Source organism: Dama dama, chromosome 27 (genome assembly GCF_033118175.1).
Source record: "Dama dama isolate Ldn47 chromosome 27, ASM3311817v1, whole genome shotgun sequence".
NCBI classification, from domain to species: domain Eukaryota; kingdom Metazoa; phylum Chordata; class Mammalia; order Artiodactyla; family Cervidae; genus Dama; species Dama dama.
Window position 1 is genome coordinate 22,993,321 of NC_083707.1, and position 25,619 is coordinate 23,018,939.

At 47.8% G+C, this 25,619-nt stretch overlaps 1 protein-coding gene across 2 annotated transcripts in view; it reads left to right on the top strand.

Moving 5' to 3' along the window:
• INO80C (INO80 complex subunit C) overlaps positions 1-13,773 on the top strand; it is a 63,023-nt gene extending 49,250 nt beyond the window's left edge. For both annotated transcript variants that reach the window (XM_061131357.1, XM_061131356.1), the window contains exons 2-5: positions 5,329-5,439; positions 6,675-6,786; positions 7,720-7,787; positions 13,400-13,773. In XM_061131357.1, the coding sequence (XP_060987340.1) occupies positions 5,338-5,439; positions 6,675-6,786; positions 7,720-7,787; positions 13,400-13,531 (414 nt within the window). In that variant the 5' untranslated portion in view covers positions 5,329-5,337 and the 3' untranslated portion in view covers positions 13,532-13,773. The remainder of the gene's footprint in view (positions 1-5,328; positions 5,440-6,674; positions 6,787-7,719; positions 7,788-13,399) is intronic.
• Positions 13,774-25,619: the final 11,846 nt, after the last annotated feature.

Sequence of the window (25,619 nt, forward strand, 5' to 3'; positions counted from 1 at the left end):
ATTCTCATGAGCAGTGTGTGAGGGTTCTAGTTTCTCCACAGCCTCACCAACACATGTTATTATGCCTTTGAGTAGAGCCATCCTGGTGGGTATGGAGTAATATCTCATTGTGGTTTTGATTTATATTTCCCTATTGACTAATGACGTTGAGCAAATTGCCCAGGTTTGGCTAGTGGGGACCTCTTCAAACTGACTCGTGTGTCTTTATTTTACCTCTGTCATTTTTCGAGTGCCATAATGGACTGAACTGTGTTCATTCAAGATTCATTTGTTAAAAGCCTAACCCCCAGCATGCCTCAGAAAGTTACTGTATTTGGAAATAGGGCCATTACGAAGTAGTTAAGGTTAAATGAGGTCATAAGGGTGGAGCCCTAATCCGATTTGCCTGCTGTCCTCATAAGAAGAGGGCGTGTCACGGGAAAGAGGACGCAGTCAGGAGACAGTCATCTGCAAATCAAAGAGATGGTTCTCAGGAAAACCCAGCCCTGCTGACATCTTGATCTTGAACTTATAGTCTCTAGAACCTTGTGTGTGTGTGTTAGTCACTCAGTCGTGCCCCCGACTCTTTGCAACCCCATGGACTGCAGCCCACCACTCTAGAACCTTAAGAAACTAAATTTCTCTTATTTAAACCACCCAGTCTGTGGTATTAATATTTTGTTACACAGCCCTAGCAAACTGATACAAGTGATTTCTTACCTTCCTGCACCAAAAACTCACGCTGTACTTTCTTGCCCCAGTCCTGGAATCAGCCGTTTCTTCAAAGATGGCTTGTTCTTGGGGAACAGTATTTGGAAACTGGGATCTGAGCACCGGTGTGCCTGCTGTTTATTGACTCAGAGAAGATGCACAATGTGAGAGTTGTGAGTTAAGTTTTATTTGGGGCAAAATGAGGACCACAGCCCGGGAGACAGCACCTCAAATAGTAGCTCTGAGAAACTGCTCCAGAGAGGTAGTGGGGGAAGGTCAATAAACAAGATTTTGGTGAAGAGGAGTTCCATGCAATCAAATGCTTATCGTACAAAAGGTTTTCCAGTCAAGAGGAGCTGATGTCACCATGAAGAGATTTAGTGCTTTTCTAGATTGGAGGAGGTGCAAGGATTGGGACCATGAAATCAGTTCCTGAAAATATGTGTCTAAGGAGCTGTCCACCAGTCTTCCTGGAGCACAGAGGGCCTCATTGTTCTCCACCCTGAGCTCCCTTCAGGGCATGTGCAGCCGCAGCAGCACTGGGTTCAATCCTGTGCAGAGGCAGATGGCAAATGCCCTTGGCAAGCACCAATTTGTGGTTGACATGTTCATTGTTTCTAGCTGTCTGCATGGAAGAAATTAGGAAATGTAGGGGGTCATGTGTATGAGTGTGTGTATGACTGTCCCCCATGCCTCTGTATCCATTTCTTTTTGTTATTATTATTTAAAAAAAAAATTTTGGCTGTCCTGGGTCTTCATTTCAGCATGTGGACTTTCTCTAGTGGTGATGTGCAGACTTCTCTTGATGCGCACCATGGGCCCTAGAGCACGCAGGTTTCAGTAGTTGCAGCTCTCAGACTCTCTAGTCGTGGCGTGTGGGCTTAGTCACTCTGTGGAATGCAGGATCTTAGTTCCCTGACCAGGGATCAAACTCACGTCCCCTGCATTGGAAGGTGGATTCTAAACCACTGGACCACCAGGGAAGTCCCCATTTCCGTGTTTATCTTTCTGTGTATATGTTAAACCCATGAATTCATATTGCTAACCTGTGATTTCAGTCCAGTAGCACGCGGTTCATTCTAGCTGTCCCTCATTCCTTATTTGCCTCATCTTAGAATGCATATTAAGTAGTTTCGAACTATTAACCTGTACTCTTGGGAGAAACAAACCTCCCAATTGTTCATGGTTCTTTTTGCCTCTCACCTTGAGTTATATGTTCGGAATACTGTGTTCATATCACTAACGTTATTTCTCCCTTCCTCCCTTTTAGTGTGTCTTTGTTATTCATTCAAACCTCAGGTTGGTTTGGTTTCTTGTTTGCATTCCATTTTTTCTGTCTGCTGCCCCATGCTTGTTGGATTTGTCCGTCTATTTCTATGTGAAACTTTAACATGGCTCAAAAGGTCAAAGCTACAGACAGCTATACTCAGAGCTAAGTTTTCTCCTCTCTTTCTTCCACCCTGTTCCCTTACACCCACAGGTAACCAAACCCAGTCATTTCTGAATTAGCCTTCCTGTGTTTCTTTGGGTTTGGCTGCTGCTTCCCATCCAGAGGCACTTCCTTATGACAAACCCCTGAACATGTACATCTCAAAAACGGATGCTGACAGAGTTATGCGGCGTTGTCTTGTTCCTTGACTCCAGTCAGTCAAGTGATTCTTTGGTGCTTCTCCGCGCTAGGTGCTGGGTTAGACGCAGGCAAGGAAGACGGGGCCAGATGGTGGAGCCGGATGTCCGGGCCCACGCCTCCTCTCGAATCTGCCCGTCTCCTTGTCTGTTCACCTGTCTCCTCTGTGTCTCCTTTTTCCGGTCTGTCGTTCCCTGCCTGTTTCACAAAGCTGCTATCGTTCCAGTGACTACTTGCATGCTAAGTCACTTCAGTCGTGTCTGACTCTTTGCAACCCCATGGACCATAGCCCACCAGGCTCCTCTGTCCATGGGATTCTCCAGGCAAGAATATTGGAGTGGGTTGCCATTTCCTACTCCAAGGGATCTTCCCAACCCAGGTCTCTTATGTCTTCTGCGTTGGCAGGTAGGTTCTTTATCACTCGCACCACCTGGGAAGCCCTTCATTGACTAACCAAGACTGAAATACAGGTGTTAATTATGTATCCAATTTATGATATTACTCTTACAAATAATCAACACAAAATAGCATTGACAACTGGCCAAAACTACACAAGGTAATGTTGGTTACTGATTAAATGTGATGGGAAAAAATCAAAGCTCCATCAAATTGGGTCCCCCAGGACACATATATTAATACCCACAGAAATTTTAGGACCATGAAGGAAAAATCACAAGGGTAATAGAAGTTAGTTACATACAAAATGCTAGATCTAATCTTTCTTGTAAAATTAAAACTGACATGAGCTAATCCCAACGGAAATTTTTATGAAGCATAAATAAAAAATGGAAAACACTGAAGACTATTTATGCTGGCAGAAAATGACTCCATGGGTTTGGGGACCAGAAAATACAAAATACAAGAGGGAGGGGGAGTGAGGGGGAGGCTGGAGAGGAGGCCAGCATTTGTGCCTGATCCCAAGGGTGGTGGGAAGCCCTGGGCAGCTGTCAACAGGGGACAGACATCAAACTTACATCTATCAGTGAGTTGCTGAGTGTGCTGCAGAGAATGGAGTGGGCCTCAGGCTTCATCTGAACCCCAGAGCTAAGGAAGGGCCAGATAAAGGAAGGACCGTGGGAGGGAGGGGTGGAAAGGAGAAGAAAGAGAGAGAATATGGCTACAAATGGTGGGGAAAGGATGACGAATTGGAGGGATCTTAGTTCTTAGAGAGTGGACATCTGAGCAGACCTTGGAGGGGAGAAAAGTTAGGAAAAGCTGTGAATGGGGGGACGGATGAGGGGAGGGGCCATCCGGATAGCAGGGGGGTGGTGAGCAGAGGAGAGGGTGCACAGGCCCAGGGTTGGGGGGGAGGGGAGACCCTGGAAAGGAGTCTGGGAAGTGTCTGAGGAGGAGCCCTTCAGGGGACTATTGCAACAGAGTGAGTGGTCCCTGTCTTCCCCACCTTCCTTCCCCCACGTGGAGGCCATTTTAGGGGGGCCAGTAGGGGTGGAATCTATACATGCAACCAGAACTCTCCTACACTGCTGCTAGGAGTATGAAAGAGGGCACCCCATTTGGGAAAGTGCTGTGCCAGTTTCTTGTCCCTGGGTTGGGAAGATCCCCTGGAGGAGGAAAATGGCAACTGACTCCAGTATTCTCACCTGAAAACCTAGTGGACAGAGGAGGCCAGCAGGTTACAGTCCAAAGGGTCACAAGGAATGGGACAGGACTGAGCAACTACACACGCATGACTGGTCAGTTTCTTATGAAGTCAAACACATACTTACTGTAAAACCTGACCATCCCACATGTAGGTATTTCCCCAGGAGAAATAAAGACATACATCCATGCAGAGGCCTGTACAGAATGTTGACAGCAGCTTTATTTATAATAGCTGAAGGCTGGTAGAGACCCACATTTCATCAGCAAGAAAGTGGGTAAACATACTGTGGTACATCCATAGCAGGGGAATACTCTTCTTACGAGTGGTATACAAATTCTGTGAAACAAATCACCAGTCCATGTAGTGACATGGATAAACCTCAAAAACTTTATGCCGGGCTAAAGAAGCCAAACACAGCAAACAGCGCAAGATGTTGGATTCCACTCATAAAGTTCTAGAACAGGCCAAAGTAACGTGGGATTCAGAACAGTGGTGGACCATGAGAGCAGAAGATACTGACCAGGAGGGAGCCTGAGGGAACTTTCTGAGAAAGATGGAAATAGTCTGTCTCCACAGGGACCTGGGTTACACAAATGGAAACATTTGGCAAGACTCATGAAACCTACACTTAAGATCTGTGCGTTTCACTGTATATAAATTATGTATCTATTAAAAAACAGTGTATTGCAGTCTGGGAAGATTGGAAATTGCAATACAAATCAGAAGTGATTTGTTGCTTTGACTTGTTTTCTCTCTTCTTGATTCTTAGCTTAAAAAGGCTTTTTGTTTTAAAGTCCAGGAGCCTGCTTGTCAGGGCACTCTGCCACAGCCAGCTGACCGGAGGCCCCCTGCCTCCTCTCCTATTCTCTTCGCTCAGAATGCCCGCATTCTATTGTGCCCTGAAGCGTACCAGCACCAGCCTGGGTTCTCCAATTGGAGACCCTTAAAGGGGCTGGATCTTTTCGGTCTTAATGTTTCAAGACACAATTTAATAAGATCAGTAGGAATAGGGGCCACGCGTGGTATCACAGGGATGGTGGGGCTTTGGCATTGGCTCCAACTGGATTTGAATCCAGAGGCAGTCACTGTGCGGCCTTGAATCTGTCCGCCTGAGCCTCAGTTTTCACCTCATAGTAGTAGGACTCCTGTGCTTGGCACATAGAGGAGCCAGGAAGTCTGGCAGCTGGGGTCCCGGCTGCCTCCACTGTGGCCTCTGCGTGGACAGGCGTGGCTCCCAGCCTGGCAGGTTCTCCCCCCAACCCCACCCCATGCAGACCACCCGCTGGGGCTCCGGGCACCCTGTCTCCTCCCGTATGTCTGGTGCTGTCATCTTACATCTTGTTGAGAGCTGAGTTAGGGAGCTCAGCTAAAGGACACTGACCTCATATTATTCTTATTTTGTTTGAAGGGTATCAGCATGGACGGTGTGAGTGAGAATAAGATGGTGCCCTCTGATTTTAGCACAGGACCCATGGAGAAAGCTGCCAAACCTCTGCCATTTAAAGATCCCAACTTTGTGGTAAGCATCTAAAGTGAAAGTGTTCCTTGATCAGTCGTGTCCAACTCTCTGCGACCCCATGGATTGTAGCCCACCAGGCTCCTCTGTCCGTGGAATCCTCCAGGCAAGAATACTGGAGTGGGTTGCCATTCCCTTCTCCAGGTTTCCCCCCGACCCAGTGATTGAACCCGGGTCTCCTGCACCTTCAGGTGGGTTGATTACACTCAGAGCCCCAGGGAGTCCCAGAAGCATCTAAGGTGTTTTATAAATAAAAAACCAAGCAACCGTGCCTCGGCCTGTGATCTCACTCACTCGGTTGGTCTGCAGCGCAGCAGCGCTGTGGCCATTCTCCTTCAGTCCGCGTCACCACACCTTCTGCCGGGGACAGTGGTTTGAGGTCTGGGGCCAGGAGAGCCCTTCCTGTGGCTCCCCCAGTTCCCAAGGATTTTATGAAATTCATTCAGTGGTGCTGTTTTTAGGGTGTTTTTCCAGGATGATTGCTCTCCTTCCTTTTTTCATGAGGTTTAGATGAGGCGTGCAGTAATTAACTAAAGGAGGAATGCTCCTCGCTAGTTTCTTTAAGTACATCTCAGGTCTTGTGCTATCAAGTAGATATAGCCACCTCTTCCTTCTGTTCTTGAGGGGTAGGATAAATTACATTATTCTGATCATACCATTACAGTTTATTTTTCACTAATTACCTTTGAAAATACAGCATTAATAGTGCCTGTAGCTTTTGTGTTCTTTCCATTTCATTTTGTCATCCTCACAAGACAAAAACGAAAAAAATTTCCAGAAGGCTTGCCATGTCATGAGGGAGGCTTCCTTGGGTTTTCCTGGAGCTCCAGTAATTTACAAGGTGGAGGCTGGCCCTCAGAAGGGAATTGAGAGATGTGGTCATGTGTTTAAATCTAACTTTGTAGTAAACTTGTTTTAAAGTAGTGAGAAATTCACGAGTGAATTCCATAAAGTTAGACCCAATAAAGGATGTGATTTTCTTTGTGCATATTAAAAGAATAACCCTTTATTTCTATTCCATCAGCGACTAACTCATGCATTTAAAAAATCCAAAGGCTATGTTTTTTTATAAGTAAGATTAAGGTATATGGTGTAATACATTTTTTAAAGCCTTAGGGTACACTGACTATTGATTGAATGAAAGGTTTATTATAGTTATGAATAAGCATAAATGTCAGATTCTGAAATGATCGTCTCCATTGATTTTTGTTTCTTCTAATCCACGCTTGCGCCTCGAGCATTCTGGCCATGGTGGTGCAGTGGCTGGCAAGAAGAACAGAACCTGGAAGAACCTGAAACAGATCCTGGCTTCTGAAAGGGCATTGCCATGGCAACTGAATGATCCCAACTGTGAGCTGTCTAGACCCTCCTATGTGTTCATAATGTTCAGACTAGGAACCTTCTTATAACAAACCCACGTTATCTTATTGTGTTTGCGTTCATGGAGAAACACTTTCTAGCTTAGGAATTTTACAGTGGTATCAATATAGGGAGATTAATGTGTGTTATTTCCTCATAGCTTTGTACTGTGTGTTGAATCTGTGTGTGTTGGCGTTGTCATGGATGTGTGGTTTTTAATATCACTGTTAACATTTCAATCTGGAGAAGCAGGTCCAGATATGATTATATGGGTGTTGCTGTTAGACAAACTGCTTATTCAAAAGTCTACTCTTAAAATGTGTTTCCAAGTAAAAGGTTGCCCAAGCTTTAGGAGAGTTTCTCACCACCAGCTTAAAGGCCTGCTCTGTTTTACTCTCCCAGCCAGTGTTTTTCAGAGTTAACACTTTATACTACAGTATTTCCGAATGTCTGTTATACATTCTGCTCAACTTTAGTGGAAAGTACAGGTTCAAAGTTCCTTCCATCTCCTGCCCCACGGCATGTCTTTTGTGGGGGTGACTCAGACTGATGACAAATGAGCTAGTCAGATGCCTGGGTGTGGACATTCCGGTGTCCGGATGCTCGGATCCAATTAGTGGGTTGTTTGACACCTCATCACCATCAGCCCATGTAGCCAGAGACCGTGAAAGCAGCTGGTGGGCAGTTGAGCTTTCTGGTGGTTCTGCTGAAGTGGAGGGTCCCTGGGAACAAGGCAGAGCTGTACTTGAAGCTTGTGCGTGGCTTATGGCATCCTGTATTATTTCCCCAGAGAATTCTCTGAGCACTTAATCACAAAGTAGAAAGTTTGGGAATATTATCAAGCAATATTTTTAGAGGAAAAGGGGAAGGGATCTGAATGCTTTAAAGCCAGTTTAGTTAGCTTCTTTTTTTGTTTTTTTCCAGACTTCAGTATTGATGCTCCTCCATCCTTTAAACCAGCCAAGAAGTATTCTGATGTTTCAGGTCTTCTTGTGAGTATCATCACATCTCTATGTCATATAACACTGAACCGAAAAGGAGATTTCACTGTACCCTCTATTTAGACAGTGTTGAATAGCGACACTGGTCCTGCCTGGAGCCCATGTACTGGAAACAGGTGATGGGTTTGTACAGTAGCGTTTATGCAATTATTTAAGAGTGGCAGCGACCTAGGGCAGGGACTTCCCAGGTGGCTCGGTGGGAAAGAATCTGCTTGCCAAGCAGGAGACACGGGTTCTATCCCTGGGTCAGGAAGATCCCCAAGAGGAGGACATGGCCACCCCACTTTGAGTATTCTCGTCTGGAGAATCCCGTGGACGGAGGAGCCTGGTGGGCTATAGTCCATGGGTTTGCAAAGAGCTGGATATGACTGAGCGACTAAAAGGCAGCGGCAGCAACCTGGGGCATCCGTGTGGGCAACCTGGGGCAGGTGTTGTTCCAGAAGGCAGGAGACCTGAGTATCACTCTCCTTTCCTCTCCTTGCTAACCATATGAGATAACGTGAAAGAAACATTTTTTTTTTGGCTGATGTTTAAAAAATTCCCTGCATCTTAGAGATGATTGTACTTAAAATATTTAAACTTCTCTTAAGAGGCACTACAGTAAAGATAGTGATTTTCATATTTATTTTTAAGCATCAGAATCCCTTTTCCAAATGAAAGCTTTTACAGAATCTCCTGGAGCCCACCTGCTCACTGTGGCCCCGTGTGGATCTGGTCCTCTGTCCTGCCCACTCCCCACCACAGGGACCCCTGTGGTGCTTCTAGGGGACAGTTTGAAAACCAGCGGTGTGGTTTGATGAGTGGGACTTGGGCAAGTCCATGAACCTCAGTGTACCCCAGAGAATCTTGTTTCCTTATTTTCAGAATGTGGATGAAGTATAGAAGTTTCTAGAACTTCTTCATGCTTTTTCATGATTATTAAATTTGGACGGTGGGCTTCTTCTCATAACTGTGGAAATAATGAGACACTTCATTTTTTGAAGCCCATATACCTCACTTAAATTCTTTACTTTTTTATGAAAATATATGACTCCAACCGCTGTAACAAACTAAATTAATGATACACATTTTACACTAGGAAGGATTTTTTTTAATTAGTTTTCCTCTCTGGATTAGTTGTATGTTTTTAGCTTGTCTTCCAGAGAGGAGCATATACTCTTCAGACTTGTTAACATAGACCTTAAATATAATGAGCCTAAGAAACAGGGGGAGTAGAAGTGTGTGGGGTGGGGGAAGGGAGTGCTGTGTGTGGCTCGTGTGTGTGGTGGGCTCTTCCTTTCGCCTACTCATGGGCCTGTGTCTCTTCCGAAAGGTCCCCTGAGGGAGCTTCCATCTGAGAGACATGTAGTTTTAGGCGATCTCTTGTCTCCTGCCAGAAAATAGTTGCCTTGTATATTTGACCCATTTTAATAGTTGTTTATGGAAGGAGAGCTAGTCTCGCACCAGTTATTCTGTTCTGGCCCAAAGTGGAACTTTCCCCCTGTTCCATGTTATGCTGCTTGTAGCAGCCATGGCTTATGACTTGGAGGGTGGCCCCTTAGAACACAGCTTTGTCCTCACCGTTACCAGGCAGCTCCTCTGCTAGTACAGTGGTTTTTACATGTTAGGAGGCATTTTGTTCATGTTGAAAAGCATTGTTCCCTTTATGCCATCGGTAGAGGGCTTGTCATGTTATTCAAAACCTTCTGCCCCACTGTATGTAAGAATTAAGACATTCTGAATATACAGAGAACTCTACTAAATCATTGAGGGGCTTCCCTGGTGGTTCAGATGGTAAAGAATCTGCCTGCAATTTCAGGTTTGATCCCTGGGTCAGGAAGATCCCCTGGAAAAGGGAGCAATCCTATAGAAGAATCAGCTAATGACAAAACCCACTGAAATGTTGTGAAGTAATTAGCCTCCAACTAATAAAAAAAAATAAAATAAAATTAAGAATCAGCTAAAAGATTATGAATAGACAATGAGAAGGAGGAAATGCAGATGTTCAGTTTCACTGAAACTGATAAAAAGATGTTCAGTTTCACTGATAGTTAGAAAAAAGACCCATTGGATAGGAGAGAAATGAAGACATTTGGTTCTATGCCTTGCCACCAAGATACAGAAATGGACATCCTGCTATATGGTTGCTGTGAGGTGGGAGTTACATTGGCACATATTCTTGGGGAAACAAATGGCACTACCTAGGGAAACAGGCAGGGAGATCCAACCAGTCCATCCTAAAGGAGATCAGTCCTGGGTGTTCATTGGAAGGACTGATGCTGAAGCTGAACTCCAATACTCTGGCCACCTCATGCGAAGAGTTGACTCATTGGAAAAGACCCTGATGCTGGGAGGGATTGGGGGCAGGAGGAGAAGGGGACGACAGAGGATGAGATGGCTGGATGGCATCACCGACTCGATGGACATGAGTTTGAGGAAACTCCGGGAGTTGGTGATGGACAGGGAGACCTGTCCAATCGCGTATTGCGATTCATGGGGTCGCAAAGAGTTGGACACAACTGAGGGACTGAACTGAACTGACTGAGGGAGACAGAAAAGTAGAGGCCTACAAAGTAACAACTTGTCTTCCAGCCAGTGCCCTAGAGAAATAGTGTGTACAAGGAGCTTCATGCAGAAATGCTCATGAGAAAACATGCAAGCAAAACATTGAAAACAACATAAAGGTCAACCAGAGGTGGGGTCGGGGGTGGGCGCTAGTGATAAAGAACACACCTGCCAATGCAGGAGACTTAATAGTCAGAGTTCAACCCCTGGGTGGGGAAAATTCCCTGGAGGAGGGCACGGCAACCCACTCCAGTATTTCTTGCCTGGAGAATCCCATGGACAGAGGAGCCTGGTGGGCTACAGTCCATAGAGTCACAAAGAGTCAGACATGACTGAAGTGACTGAGCATGCATTCAATGTGGGGTAGGGGTCAGGGGTTCATCCTGTTCTGTGAGCTTGCTGTATAGGTAAAAACAGGGATAAACTTTTAAGGTGTGGTACAAAGCAGCGTAAGTGCACTGTACTACCAAGTAAGAATCAATACCCAGTCACTGGGCACTTCTCTGGCATGTGTGTGTGTGTGTGTGTGTGCATGTGCGTGCGTGTAAGAGTGTATATATAAACAAAGTCTGGAAGGGTGCCCATCTAGCAGTGGTTTCCTCAGGGGAAGATAAAGGACTTCTTGTTGTTGTTGTTTGGCCACTAAGTCATGTCTGACTCTTGGCGACTCCATGGACTGTAGCCCCCAGGCTCCTCTGTTGATGGGATTGCCCAGGCAAGAACGCTGGAGTGGGTTGCCATTTCTTTAGCAATCTTTCCAGTCCGGGGATCGAACCCAGTCTCCTGCTTGGCAGGCAGTTAGAGTTGTAAAAGAAGACTTTAGTCTTATTGGCAGTGTTTTTCTTTCTGTTTTTTTTTTTTTTTAAGAGGAGAATATGTTCACCTGCTACTTGTATAAATTGAACTTACGTAATTAAAAAATAAAGCCGGGCTTGTGTTTACACTGACCCGTCTGTTCCAGTGATGGGCTGTTTCCCTGTGTGGGGGCCTGGCCGGAAGGCCCGCAGGGTCACACCTGTGTCAAGCCCCGGTTACAAGGCTGCGGAAAGCGCTTCAGCCCTGGGGGAGGTGGGGGCCCGCGTTCGCTGCCCGGCTCCCTGCAACAAGGGAGGCATTAAAGCAGCTTGCTGCCTGCCCTCCGGGGAAGGGGACCTTGGCTTCATTCAGGCTGGAGGGACAGAGTCCAGAGGAGGACAGACCACAGGAGTCCAGCTCCCTGCTTGTTCATCTCTGAGGGGTCACTGGCCTCCTTCCCTCGATCAGGTCCGGTCTGTGCAAGTTTACATCCACCTTCCTGTTAGTGCAGCGGTGCCCTGAGTCCCGCGGTATCGGCTCAGCAGCCTTCCTGGCAGTAAGGCCTGAACTTGGGCGGGCCAGCTCGGCACAGCCTGGTGGTGGGAGTCAGGCAGCCGCAGAGAGGGAGGCAGGCCAGGGCTGGTTCATCCGCCGCGGCCAGATGATCAAAGCCAGATGCGCTCGCCGGCACCTCTGCTGGGAACTGCTGAAGGAAATGTGGTACAAAGAGGCAGTCACTAGATTAAGCCAAAGGATCAAAGGTTTGTTTTGTTATAGAGCTTTAATTAATCTTAGCTTTTTAGGAATAATCTCAGTTTCCTGATATGCAGATTTTAAACACCTTAGGAAGCTCCTAAGGTGGTGGGACTGAGACTTTTTAGAGATTGAGAAACCCATGACTCAGTTCTCTTCAGCTTGTTGCCTCTTCATCCAGCCTCCCGCCCTCCTGAAATCATCGCATCGCTGGGCGTCTGGGTCCATGCAGTCAACCAGCGCTGGCAGAGACAATCCACACTTGAGTAATTGGCTGTTATCTGTCTAGACATTGGTGGCATCTTCTCTAATTTCTTAAAGGAACTCCAAATGACTCACCCTCGTGTTTTCTGTTTCAAAGTCTGTAGGAGCCGTGTGCCCTGAGGTAGACAGTAAGTGAGTATTTTCTCCACTTTGCACATGGGGAGAACAGACCGAAAGAGAAGGTTGATAGGTCAGTGGAAACACTTCTCTTTTCTGTGCTTGTCCCAATTGTTCGTTTGTTCGTTCACCCACTCATGCCTCATTCGTGGGACGAGCACTCGCCGTAGGCCCACTGTGTGCTCTGCATGGCGCCAGGAGACAGTGCAGCTGGGATCCAGTGATAAGCAAACTACGCGGTTCTTGCCTCATGGAGCCTCACAGCCTAGACTTCAGTCAGAGTCACGCAGATGATAAACGTGAAAGCAGCAGAGATAAGCGTTCCACCGGAGGCAGAGGTGCTGAGGTGAACGCCAGGGTGTGGTCCTGACCTACCTACGGGGGCAGATAAGGCTTCCCAGATGATATGACTTTGGGGGCTGAGCCCTGAGGTGATGACTGAGCAAGGAAGGGGCGAATGGGCAGGACAGGAAGGAGGGTGTCAGAGCCAGGGTAGCTGGAACAGAAAGTGGGGGACACGTGGCTGAGGAAGAGGCTCGGGAAGGTGGGGTTGGAGGATCCAGGCAGTGTCTGGGGAGCCGTGCTGTGGACTTGGGCCTTTGTCCTGAGAGCAGAGAGAAGAGCCATTGAGAGATTCCATGAGAAAAGATGATCAGAATTGCGGGTTGTGAAGGTGCCCCTGGCTGTGGGTGTTGATGGCAGTGCCTTCCAGTGGAAGGGGGTGGGGTGGCCATCCCAGCCCTGCAGGGGAGCTCTTCGGGGAGCCTTGGGAGAGGCCTGGGGCAGGGGGCAGCAGGAGAGGAGCGCCCTTGGAGTAGGTGGAGTGGGGCGGGTGCAGTCTGGACTGTTGCCTGCCGCCCTGAGGCGCCAAGCAGAAGATTCCCCAGGTGTCTGCTGTGGTTATTCCCCTTCCTTCCTGTCCATACCCTGAAGCGTCTCTCAAGTCTGGGGAGATTAACGTGTCTTTCCCACAGTGAGCAATCTGGCGTTGTTGGTGACAGAGTCAGACATGATGAAGATACATTGATTGCACTTTGAGTAAAAGCCAGAAAACTAATTTTTAACTTGAACTTGAACCTCACTGCCAACAACACCTCTCTGCCCTTCTCTCTGCCTGTTTTGTCACTCAGGCCAACTACACGGACCCGCAGAGCAAGCTGCGCTTCAGCACCATCGAAGAGTTCTCCTACATCCGACGGCTGCCGTCCGACGTGGTCACGGGCTACCTGGCCCTGAGGAAAGCCACGAGCATCGTTCCCTGAGCCTGGAGAAACAGAGATGAGGTGGAAAACCATTTCAAAAGGCAGACTTTGGGCTCAAGATTTTGTTTTATGGAAACAAACTCCTGCTGTCAATCTGGAAATGTCAGTGCTGTGCCTTGGAAAGAATGTTTGGCTTTCATTGAAGGTTTTTTTTTTCTGTTTTCCCTCCAAGTGTGATATTTCCTGTTGAATTAAATTATACTTCAGTTGTTGCCTCAAATAAAGTTGTTTGACAAGAAAGTAGAAAATTGTGCTTTTAGTTTAACCCAAGTAAGTCCTCGAATTTTGGCTTCAAAGCTATGGAGTCTCTTAAAACACATTTAAAGACTCTACGATGTGTCCTGACAATGAGGCTGGATTATCCCTGATCCCTGTGACTCCTGCTTTGAGCACATTCATCTCTATCTCTGATCAGAATGCTTGGAAGAGGTCCAGAACTGAGGCTGGAGAAGAAAGCACAGAGGAGCTCACCCTGCCGCACTGGCTCAGTCCTCGCCTTGGGCCTTGGTCTCTGAATCAGCCTCTCTTCTGGGCCTCCAGAACCTGTTAGTTAAGCCACTGACTGGTCTGTGGCATTTAGAGCAGCCTGAGCTGACTAAAACACTAGCCCTGGCCTGTTTCTGGAGGTGTGGGGTGTGACCCTTGTCACCCCTTCCATGAGGGCGTCTGTCTAGGCACAGGAAGCCACCCGCTTTCCCTCCTCCGAGAGGAAAGCACTCTGGGGCTGGGAGGAGACGGGCTCTGAGCCCCTCTGAGCTCCATTCCTGCAAATATCTGGCGGGGGACAGTGGAACCAGGCCTTGGGGCTGGCTCTGCTTTGGAGGTTAGGTCCCCAAGTGCCTTTTCTTTCTGAGGGAAAGCCCTTCTGGGTGGTGGTGTTTTTCAGTTGCTGAGTTGTGTCCAACTCTTCGCGGCCCTGTGGACCTCAGCACGCCAGGCTTCCCTGTCCATCACCAACTCTCAGAGTTTGCTCAAACTCATGTCCATCGAGTTGGTGATGCCATCCAACCATTTCATCCTCTGTCGCCCCCCTCTCCTGCCCTCCATCTTTCCCAGCATCAGGGTCTTTTCCAATGAGTTGGCCCTTCGCATCAGGTGGCCAAAGTGTTGGAGGAGAGAAAGGGAAAACAAGGCCGAGAGTCGGCTGGGGGCTGCCTGCGGGGCTGGTGGCAGCTGCCCAGAATCCTGTGTCATTTAGCCCCTGCCCTGCAGCTGGGGTGGGTGGGAGGGGTGCTGTGTGCTTCCCCTTCCCCCATGAAAAGGGACTGGCTGATGGCCAGGAGAGCGGGAACCTTTCCTAAGCCTGTGAGCCCTGAAGCACTCAAGGCTTCGCTGAGGCACTCAGCGCTAACAGAACCATCTGAGGCCTCAGGGTAACTTGGGGACCCCGCACCCCGACCTGGGCCAGCCCCAGTGTCTGAGCCATAGGTCAGGGGTGGGGCCTGAGAATCTTCATTTCTAACTAATGAGACTGATGTTGCTGACCCAGAAACTGCACTTTGAAACCCACCACCGACACAGATGTTCTCTGCAAGGCCAGAGGCTCCTCCCTGGGTTTCCGCACTCAGCCTGGGAAAGCCACATTTCTGTTGAAAACAAGGAGCCAGTGAGTCACGGGACCTTCCTGCCCCACTTGCACTGTCTGATACACACAACACCTGGGTCAGGTGCACTTCTGTGCCAGGAAGGTCCTCATTTGGTTAGTGGCCCACTATCCAGTTCTAACCACGTCTAGAGATGGCAATCCTAATCATTTTTAACCCTGCTTGCTGGCCACTACCTCAGTCCTGACTTCAGACTCTCTTGGGCAACGTCCGGGGGGAAAGAGGACCCCCACCTGGCACATGTCCATGGCGGGGGCCACAGACCCCTGCGGGCCTCTCAAGGTTGAGGATGGGCAGTGGGTGTGTGCCCCCAGCTCTCTGGAAATCACCTGGGACCCATTAAATACAGATTCCTGGGCTACACCCTAGACTTCTAACCAATGCAGGCAGCGGGGCCCAGGCATCTGCATTTGACCAGTATCCCGCCGTGACTGTGAGGCACAGGAGGGTGAGACCACCGTCTTCCACAGCCAGAGGGGAAGCACGTGTGCCGGACACCTGGCTCCCTTCTTTCCTGTTCCCCTGCCAGGTCTTCCTTGCCAGCCCTTATTTAGGCCAGAGAGCTGAGTTCTGAAGGTCAGGTCACTTCTCTCACCCCAAGCGACGGGGATCCAGGCTGAGCCAAACTACACTTCGGGCTGTGGGCAGCTCCAAGGGGTCCTCCTACCAGTTCTGAACAGGCAGGTAACCTGGTGCCGAAACAGCCTGGTCCAGTGTTCTTAGTCCTGCCGCATGTTAGCATCACCTCTGCGGTGGGCAGGGGTCAAAGGACACAGGGATTGGGATTCAGCTGTTCTAAGCCAGAGGTAGGTAATATAGGAGGAGGGCTGGGCATGGTGTTTATTTTATAAAGAGAGTATTTCCATGAGATATGTTTTCTAATTCAGATCAGCCGTCTCTGTGTACCGCAGGCCCATGGGCAGTTTGGAAGGGGGTTCCTATGTATGTGTGTATGTCTGTTCATGATTCCCAGTCAATCTTCAAGGAAATCAATCCTTAATATTCTTTGGAAGGCCTGATGCTGAAGCTGAAGCTCCAATACTTTGGCCACCTGATTCAAAGAGCCTACTCACTGGAAAATACCCTGATGCTGGAAAAGATTGAAGGTGGGAGGAGAAGGGGATGACAGAGAATGAGATGGTTGGATGCATCACCGACTCAATGGACATGAGTTTGAGCAAGCTCTGGAAGTTGGTGATGGACAGGGGGGCCTTGTGCTGCAGTCCATGGGGTTGAAAAGAGTCAGACACAACTGAGCCACTGAACAACAACCAGCCCTGGAGTCAGAAACTTGAATGTCACTAAAGATTCCTCCCTGTTCCATATTTATTCCTCATGATCAGCTTGGATCCAAGCCCTGATCCTTTTCTCACACTAATCCTTTCTCTCCTATCAGACCCGTTCCTACCCAACATCACCTGTTGCCTGGCCAATTCTTGGTAACCTTTTAACTGCTTTTTCCAATAGTCTGACCCCCCTGCAGAGGGCCTTTCCACATCTTTGGATGACACGTGACTTTGTGCGTCACGGCACATCCACTGGTGATCAGTCTGAGATATCTTGTCAGTTCTGGCACTGGCCTGTAGTGTCCAAAGGATGAACTCAGTCCTTTAAAAGAGAAAACAAGTAGCTGAGAAAGCAGGTTGTTTTCATAAAACCAACCTAAGGTCCAGTCTGCTCTAAGTTTGATTCTTCCCGGTATCTGACACTTGTCTTTGAGAAAAGAAAGCCGTCTGTTACTGGACACAGTTTAGAATGACCTGGAATGTTGGGCAGATGCTTTCCAGAGCTGGGGGAAGTCTGTGTGGATGGGGGGGTACCCATTTCCCAAGTAAAGGCATGCATCATTCTGGATTTTGAATGTGTTTTGTAATTGGGCCAAAAGTACTATCAGTGAGATATCTGTCCCTTCTGAATCCGGACCATCAGAAAGCAACATCAGCAGTAGATGCTGTACCCAGCGACCTATAACTGTGACCTGGAGGTCTTAACTCTGCAAAACTAAAAAGGAAGGAAATAAACTGGGGTGTACAGAGTAAAGAAACCAGAACAAAGAGGACAGATACCCTTGGGTGAGACGGAAAATGTTGTCCTCTTACAAATGCAAGAAATGATTAGTGATTGTTAAAATAATGTTTTATCTGGTAGGAATGTTCAGGCCTCCTTTGGATTCTGATTCAAACAACAACAAAAAGATTTTTGAGACAATTGGAAATTTGATATTGAATAGCTTTTAGGAACAGTTACGAGTATTTTGAGTTGTGATTATGGTCTTGTAATGTTAAAAGAAAGGACTCATATCTTTTAGAAACATATACTGAAATATTTATGGATGGAATGATGTGCTATCTGGGATTTGCTTCAGGTTAATTCAGGAGACAGGCAGGGGATGGGAGTAGTGTTGAAAGAAGATTGTCCAGGAGTCAGTAACTGTTGAAGCTGAGTGGTAGGTACACTGAGGTTCATTATACTATTCAACTTTCATAGGTGTTTGAATTTCTTTATAATGAAAAGGTTTTTTTTAAGAATGACATTTTTATTACTAAAAATTGTGATGTTTTACCTAAATTGGCGGTCTGCATGAGCATAAAGGGGCTTATGGAAACTGAAAGTTTGAGAATCTCTGCTAAATGCTATACGGTCTTGAATAGAGGGAATAGCCAGTTCTCAAAGCATTTCAAAAAGGATGGGTTGTAAGAAAAGAATCACAAGTCAGAGGAAGTTGTCCTCAAGATGTTGCTAATAGAGGTCTTTGCTGTGGGCTCCGTTGGCCTGAAAGGCTGTAAGAGTATTTCCCATATAGGGGCAGGCGTGAGAGTGGGGAAACTATAGACGCCAGCTTCTGGTTTCTTCCAGGGAATAAATAAAATATACTAGAGTGAGTTTGGGATGTGTTAAAATGACTATGGTTTGAGAAAGTAACTGTTGATAAACTTCCTGGTGGACTCTGCGATGTTTATACACCTATACAGAGATGGAAATTAAATCATCAGAGAACTAAGCACCTGAACAAACTGTTTTAGTTGAGGGAACTACTTCTACAGAACTTTAATGGCATTTATGCTTTTGTGCCTATATTTAGGAATTGTACTGAAAGAGGTGAGGAGACACAATCCTACCAAAATCTCTATTGCATCTGCTGCAGAAATACCCCAAGGGCCCCCCCACTGCCTTGGGTGAGCTTTCTAGTTTGGCACCCATACATGGAGACTCATAGTCTGGATTTGAATCTCATTTCCACAGTTCACTAACTCTCTGGTCTTGGGCAAATTACTAACTTATTCTCAAATTCTCAGTTTTGTTATCTGATCATTGTCATCCACCCGACATGATAACCAGATCAAATGAGAAAATGTCAGACGAGCATTTAACTCAGGGATTTCCCTAGTGGTCCATTGGCTAAGACTCCATGATCCCAAGGCAGGGGGCCTGGGTTCAAATCCTGGTCAGGGAACTAGATGTCATATGTCCCAACTGAAGAGCCCGCATGCCACAACAAAGATCAAGGATCCCAAGTGCCACCGCTAACACCAGGCATGGCCAAATAAATAATTTTTTATTTTTTTTTAAAAAAGAGCATTTAACGCAGCCCCTGGCCCACATGCCCAGCAAGTGTGAATGGTGGTCCTCACCTCCCCCTGGTCTCTGCATTAAAAAGGTGAATCTTTTCCTGACTTGTTGATGTGTGCACTCTCTGCCTGATTATTCTGTCTCTTTCCTTTGGCTACTAGGACTCTTGGACCCAAATTTGCAGCCCGCTTGCAGTAACTGAACTGCATCATCTGATAGACATTCCTGCGTCTTCATCTTATTACTCCTCCATCACTCTTTTCCTTGTTCTCTTCATTGCCTATCCTGGTCACTTCTTCCATCCTTATTCTGTGTGGCTTAGCTTTTTAGTGGAGCAAGGGAAGGTAAATAACTAAGTAAATAAGTGATCCATGGCTGAGGCCAGGGGAGGAGAAGAGTCACGGGAAGGGGGAAATGGAGAGGACTCTGAAGGGCCAGCTCCTTAAGAAGGGGCAGGGGGCAATAGAAACTGCCCACAGGACCGCTTCGAAACCATTCTTGCTTTATGCCTTCCTTGATATTCACCATGTCTGCTGTCACAGTGTATTGTAATACTGGGCCAGGAAACTCTTGAAAACAAAAAAGGGGAACTTCCCTGGCAATCCTTCAGGAACTTCATTCCTTCCAGTGGTTAAGAATCTGCCTTCCAAGGTAGGGGGATTGGGTTCGATCGCTGGTCAGGGAACCAAGATGACACATGCCCTGTGGTGCAGCCAATTAAAAAAAGAAGGGTCAGGTTGCCTACTTGTTTCAGGATTCGGTGGGAAACTGCAGGCGCCTCTCTTCCCACTACAGACACGCAGCCCTGGATTCAGCCCGGTTTTCTTCCATGACTCGGTGGCCTCTGTCCGCTGGTGATTCTGTTCCAGCTGCAGACAAAGGCCTTCCCGGGAAGAGGCAGCGTTTTCCTGGCCAACAGGATGCTGATTGCTGACAGGCACACGGTGTGCACCAAACATGCCGCTCTCCTCTGCTGGGGCCAGGAAGATGAGTCAGCTCCACTGGCCCCGGACCTCAGAGTCTTGGGTCTTCCCAGTGAACTTGGAGGGCACAGCCTGGGCTTTTGCAATGTGAAATATTGCAGGGGCTTTTTTTTATGGGATCCAGCTGAGGCTTTGGTGACTGATATCTCCCCTAATAACAACCGGGGAGGAAACTGCTAGCGAGAGATAAAGATAAGAGAGCTTCTGGTGTTTTCAACACCAGACCTTGAAAATGAGGTGTCCCCAAAGCTCCCACTAGCAGAATTCCCCCAAATGCTTTGCTTGCCCCCCTGGAAGTTTCTGTTAAAGAGACAACAACCTAAGAATTAATATTTGTGTCCACTTGTTGTCATTCTCTCTGAAATTTGATGCTGTTCTTTCTAGGCTTATGGAGTGGCAGGCGGCCAACCTGTGCCTCGGCCTCAGAGGCAAACGTGGGTACAGGGTCAAAGGAGGAGGGCAAGGCGGGACTCCAGGGAGGGAAGGTGTCCATGGGGACTGGGGGTACACGGTGGGTCTCGGAGGGCAAAGGCAGCCTTGGCAGTAGGACTGCCCAGCCAGGGCCCTCTGCAGAGAACGCTGTGGACACTCTCTCAGAAAGCTGATGTCTTGGGTCTACAGCTAGGTTCGTCCTTTATTTTGTAAAAAGCCTTTTTGTTTAATTTACTTTTTTCCCCCATTTTTAATCTTTTTTCTCTACTTTAATGAGGCAGGGGGGAACCCACTACACATGGGCTTCCGCAGTATCTCGGCAGTAAAGCATCTGCCTGCAATGCAGGAGACGTGAGTTCAGTCCTTGGGTCAGGAAGATCCCCTGGAGAAGGGCATGGCAACCCAGTCCAGTATTCTTGCCTGGAGAATCCCATGGACAGAGGAGCCTGGTGGGCTACAGTCCCCAGGGAGATAAAGAGGCAGATATGATTGAGCGTGTACACATACAAAGAGTCAGATATGAGAAACCATGAATGGTATATTGCTAAGTGAATTTTAAAAATCACAAAGCCATAGACAAACCCCATTTTAAAAAAATGATTTATTTTTGGCTGTGCTGGGTCTTAGTTGTAGAATGCAGGAGCTTTAGCTGCTACAAGTGAACTCTTATTTTCAGCATGCGGGATCTAGTTCCCTGACCAGGAATGGAACCCAGGCCCCGTGCATTGGGAGCACAGAGTCTTAGCCACTGGACCAGCAGGGAAGTCCTCAAACTTCTTTTTTATAGTAACAACAGCAAAAAAAAAAAAAAAAAAATCAATGAGAAAGAGTGTGAAATGATTCATGCCAACAACTTAACAGCTGCCTCCTTTGGAGAAGGGAGTGGATTTGGGGGAAGGAGTGATGAGGGAGAGGAAGTTTTTACTCTGAAATTTAGGAATTTTTGGAGAGAACACAAAATAATTTTAAAAGAGCAAAAAACTCAATTTAGGAGCTCTGGGTGGGGAGAATTCACTTACCTGCAGAACGCAGGTTCGTCCTGGAGGTTGGGCGCTCCTTCCCAGGCTGCCTTGATCCACAAGGAAAGCCCCCTCCCCACCTGGATGACGCAGGACCCTCTCTGCCCCCACTCTCTACTCCAAGGCAGGGAACGCTGGCTCTTTCTCACAGCACAATGACTGTACCTAACAGAGTGCAAATGTTATTTCCATTTAGTGCCCATGACAATCCTATGAGGCCAGTAGAGAAGCACGCCCACTTCACACTGAGGAATCTGAAGTCCAAGATGAGAAACTGCTCAGCTCCCGGGAGTCAGCGAGAGCAGTGAGCCAGGCTCCTCTATCCACATGCAGAGTCCTTTCAGCCCTGCGTCCTCTGGCAGGAGAAGGTTGGCCTGGAGCCGCCTGAGGAGGGTGAAACGGAGCACAGAGACTGCCTGGGTGTACCACCAGAACGCCGGAATGAGCAGGCCAGGACTGTCCTGTGCTGGTTAGCTCTCTGTGTAACAGGCCTCAGCCACAGGCCTGTGTGTGTGTGTGTGTGTGTGTGTGCACGCTCAGTCGTATCTAACTCTTTGCAACCCCATGGAGTGTAGCCCCTCCAGGCTCCTCCATCCATGGAATTTTCCAGGCAAGAATACTGGCATGGGTTGCCATTTCCTCCTCCAGGGGATCTTCCCAACCCAGGGAACGAACCCATGTCTCCTGTATCTCCTGAATTGGTGGGCAGATTCTTTAGCACTGAGCCACCTGCGAAGCTCTCAACCACAGTGCTCAGATATTTAGTCAAACAGCAGCCTAGATGTCCCTGTGAGGATATTTTTCAGATGAGATTAGCATTTAAACCAGTGAACATTGGATAAAGCACTTGACTCTCCTTAATATGGGTGGGACTCATCCAATTAGTTGAAGGCTGTAAGAGAAAAAGAAAGCAATCCTGGAAGAGAGAATTCTGCCTCCGGGCTGCCTTTGGATTCACGTTGCAAGCTCAGCTCTTCCTTGGGTCTCCAGCCTGCTGGCCTGCCCTTCAAATTGCAGAATGGCCAGCCCCACAATCATGTGAAAGCGAAACTTGCTCAGTCGTGTCTGACTCTTTGCGACCCCATGGACTATACAGTCCATGGAATTCTCCAGGCCAGAATACTGGAGTAGGTAGCTGTTCCCTTCTCCAGGGGATCTTCCAAGCCCAGGGATTGAACCCAGGTTTCCCACATTGCAGGCTGATTCTTGACCAACTGAGCCACCAGGGACGCCCAGTCATATGAGTCAATTCCTTAAAATCAATCTCTCTCTACATGTATATACACACATCTCACTGGCTCTATGTCTCTGGAGAACTCTGACCAGCACACTTTCTCTAAAGGAGACTGGGTGGACACATGTCTTCTAAACTACCTTCCATGGGCATCAATACACCTGGCAGTGAGGCTTCTGAGACTCACACGCTTCATAAGTGATTGAGTGAAAACCAACAGCTAAGCTGAAAATGCTCAATGGCTTTGCCAGATAGGATATTTATTTAAACTGTTGTTTTGTTTCTGTCTGAGTCACTGAATCTAATGGAAAAGAACAGAAATCGTCTTGATTAAATCAAGGGTGGGTGGGTAGGAGTGATGAGAGGTGAACTGCCTTCCTTTTCTGAAAAGTCTATGACCCAGGATTATTCCAGAAACTATAGCTTCTGTTCTGTCTTTTAAATCAGAGTAAATGGGGACTGGTAGGGCCAGCAACAGATCTCCAAGGCTGGCGCTGTTTCCTTTCACCTCCCATCCTAGGTACAGGTCCCTTCTGTAAGGAAGGGCCCAACTCCATTCTGTCTACACACCCCTCACCGCACGGGTCGAGGCTTCCTGTTACCATATACACAATGCTGAGACCAGCATGAACTCATTTAGGTGCCTAGCAGGATTTGCATTTTATGAGAGTTGGAAGAAGAACCCAGAAACAGCTCCTAATCGGAAAGCATCACTGCTTCAATTTCAATTGTGATGGAAACTGAGGCCCAGGGACAATTGGGCTATCTGCCCAGGGCTGCACAGGAGTCATGGTCTGAGCTGGTCACGGGGCTGTGGGGAAGAAGAAAGGGGGCTGGGAGGATGTGCCCTGGCTTCTCTGGAATCGCCACTCACCAAGCCTCACCCCTTCTCAAGGAGCAAAGCCTGATGGAGGGATAGAGAATGGCATCCTGGCTTCTCCTCAGAGCTATGATCCGGATATGGAAGAGTGCCTTCTTAATTCTTATTTGAATTTCTGGCCTAGTGTCTCCTTTCAAAAAAGTTGAGTCCAACACCACATTTCATTTCCCACAAAATGGTGAGCTCATTCCTTGTGCCCTGTGGCAGTGGTCCCCAATAATTTTGGAACCAGGGACTGTGCCAGTTTTTCCAGGCACCAGGGTTGGCGATGGTTTCGAGGTGATTCAAGCACATTACATTTATTGTCCACTTGATTTCTATTATTATTGCATCAGCTCCACCTCAGATCTTCAGGTATGAGATCCTGGAGGTTGGGAAGTCCTACCCTATGACTTGGAGCATTCCCTTATCCCTCTGTACGCAGTTTAGCAGTTACCGCCACCAGAAAGGTTCCTTGTGTCTTCCCTGCCCCCAACCCCTCACAAGTGCCACTTGGAGTCCTGGCAGCCCAGAGGCTGAGCCCTTTCAGGGCATGGAGGCTGACACTGAGAGCATCTGACACATGATAGAGCCTGGTAAACACCTATTGACTAAACCATGGGGACAGTAGAAATAAATACACTAGGAAATACTTCCTTTCAGGAAAAAATGACTAGAAATTCCTACTCATCTTGCCTGATACATAATGGGCATTCAGTATTTATAGAATAATTCTCAAAAATAAGAAGGTTGTGCTCAGAATAAATAGCCCCTGAGACCAGCTGTGCTGTGGGGATAATAGGCAGTCTCACTGTCATTCTGGGTAAAAACATCAATGGCCATGAAGAGAATACTTTCAATTTTAAGTTTTCCTTCCATACATTTTCTACAACCACCATAATGCCTTGTTGCTTGTCTACAATCTAGTAATTAGCACAAAATTTAGCCCCACATTAGAGGGTATGAGGTATTTTAAACTTGAAATTAAATATGGCAGTATTCCAGGGGTCTGCCAATTATCTAGAAAAATAGGATCCACCTGGTCTCAAATTTTCCAGTTAATTCAACAAATTCAAAATCACTTGGTTTATATATTAGGCAACACTGTGTCTGTTCCCTTTTCATTCATTCATCTGCTCCTGTGAGGAATGGAAGTCCCCTGCTGTAGGAGGGTTGAAGGTGCTCAAGGAGATAAGACATCAATAAGCAAGGAGGAGAAGGTCAGAGGACTTGTCAGGTGGCTCAGTGGTAAAGAATCCACCTGCCAATGCAGGAGATGCAAGAGATGCGGGTTTGATCCCTGGGTCAGGAAGATCCCCTGGAGGAGGAAATGACAACCCACTCCAGTATTCTTGCCAGGAAAATCCCATGGACAGAGGAGCCTGGCGGGTTACAGTCCATGGGGTCACAAGAGTCGGACACAGCTGGTACACACACCCTGATGGCCTGTATGGGATCTCTCATCTCAGAAATTCAGAAGTCTGCCAGGGGCTGGATAGAGTGCACCAACCAAACCTAAAAGCATAGACTTTTGATCAAATGGTGCTGTAATAGTCAAGGAAACCTAGGTTAAAAACAACAATACAGATAATGCTATGATCAGGGCTGGGCCCCAGTAGGGATGGGATAGGCCTGATCTTGAGAAAGAGACAGAAAGGGGAAAGGGCTAACTTAAGAACGGGAGGTTTCCTTTGGCTAATAGCTGCCATTTCATATAGGCAGTAAGAATACATCTGCAGTATTCTTGACAAGTAAAGGGACAAGCAACAAGGCGGGATGGACGGGGGCTGGTCCCTAGGCCAAGCTGGAGGAAAGGCAGCCCGGGGCCTGGGGCCGTGACTCAGGCAAGAGGAATGCTGCCCAGGCCGCCTGCAGCCGTGATAAGGAGGACAGGATGGGACACAGCAGGGGACATCCTGGAGCAGCCTGGGGGACCTTCCAATCAGGAGCCACGGGCACAAGCCCTGGGCCCCAGAGAATTCCGGCCAGCGTGCCAGGCAGAGTCCTGGAGGGCGAGCAAGGGGAGAAGAGTGGAGATGGGACCATCCATCACCCAGGTGCAGTGGGCGGAAGGAAGGAATCATGGCTGAGGCCCTGTGTGCTGTGCCCACAGCTTCTTTACAGACCCTCTGGCTCCGCCTTCCAGCCCTGCAGCCCCTGAGCTGCCCTGGACCCTTCCCAGCCTGCCCTCGGATGTCCCCCTGCTCTGCACCTTCTAACCCTTGGATTCAAACCTCAGGCCTGTTTCTCCTACCAGCCAGGTTTGTGCCACATCTTTGTAATGCTTGTGCCTTAATTTACTCCCTTCAGGGGCTCCCATTTTAAACATGGCCTCTGCCTGCTAAGCAAATACTCTTGTTCATAAATTACTCCCACCTGAACCACCT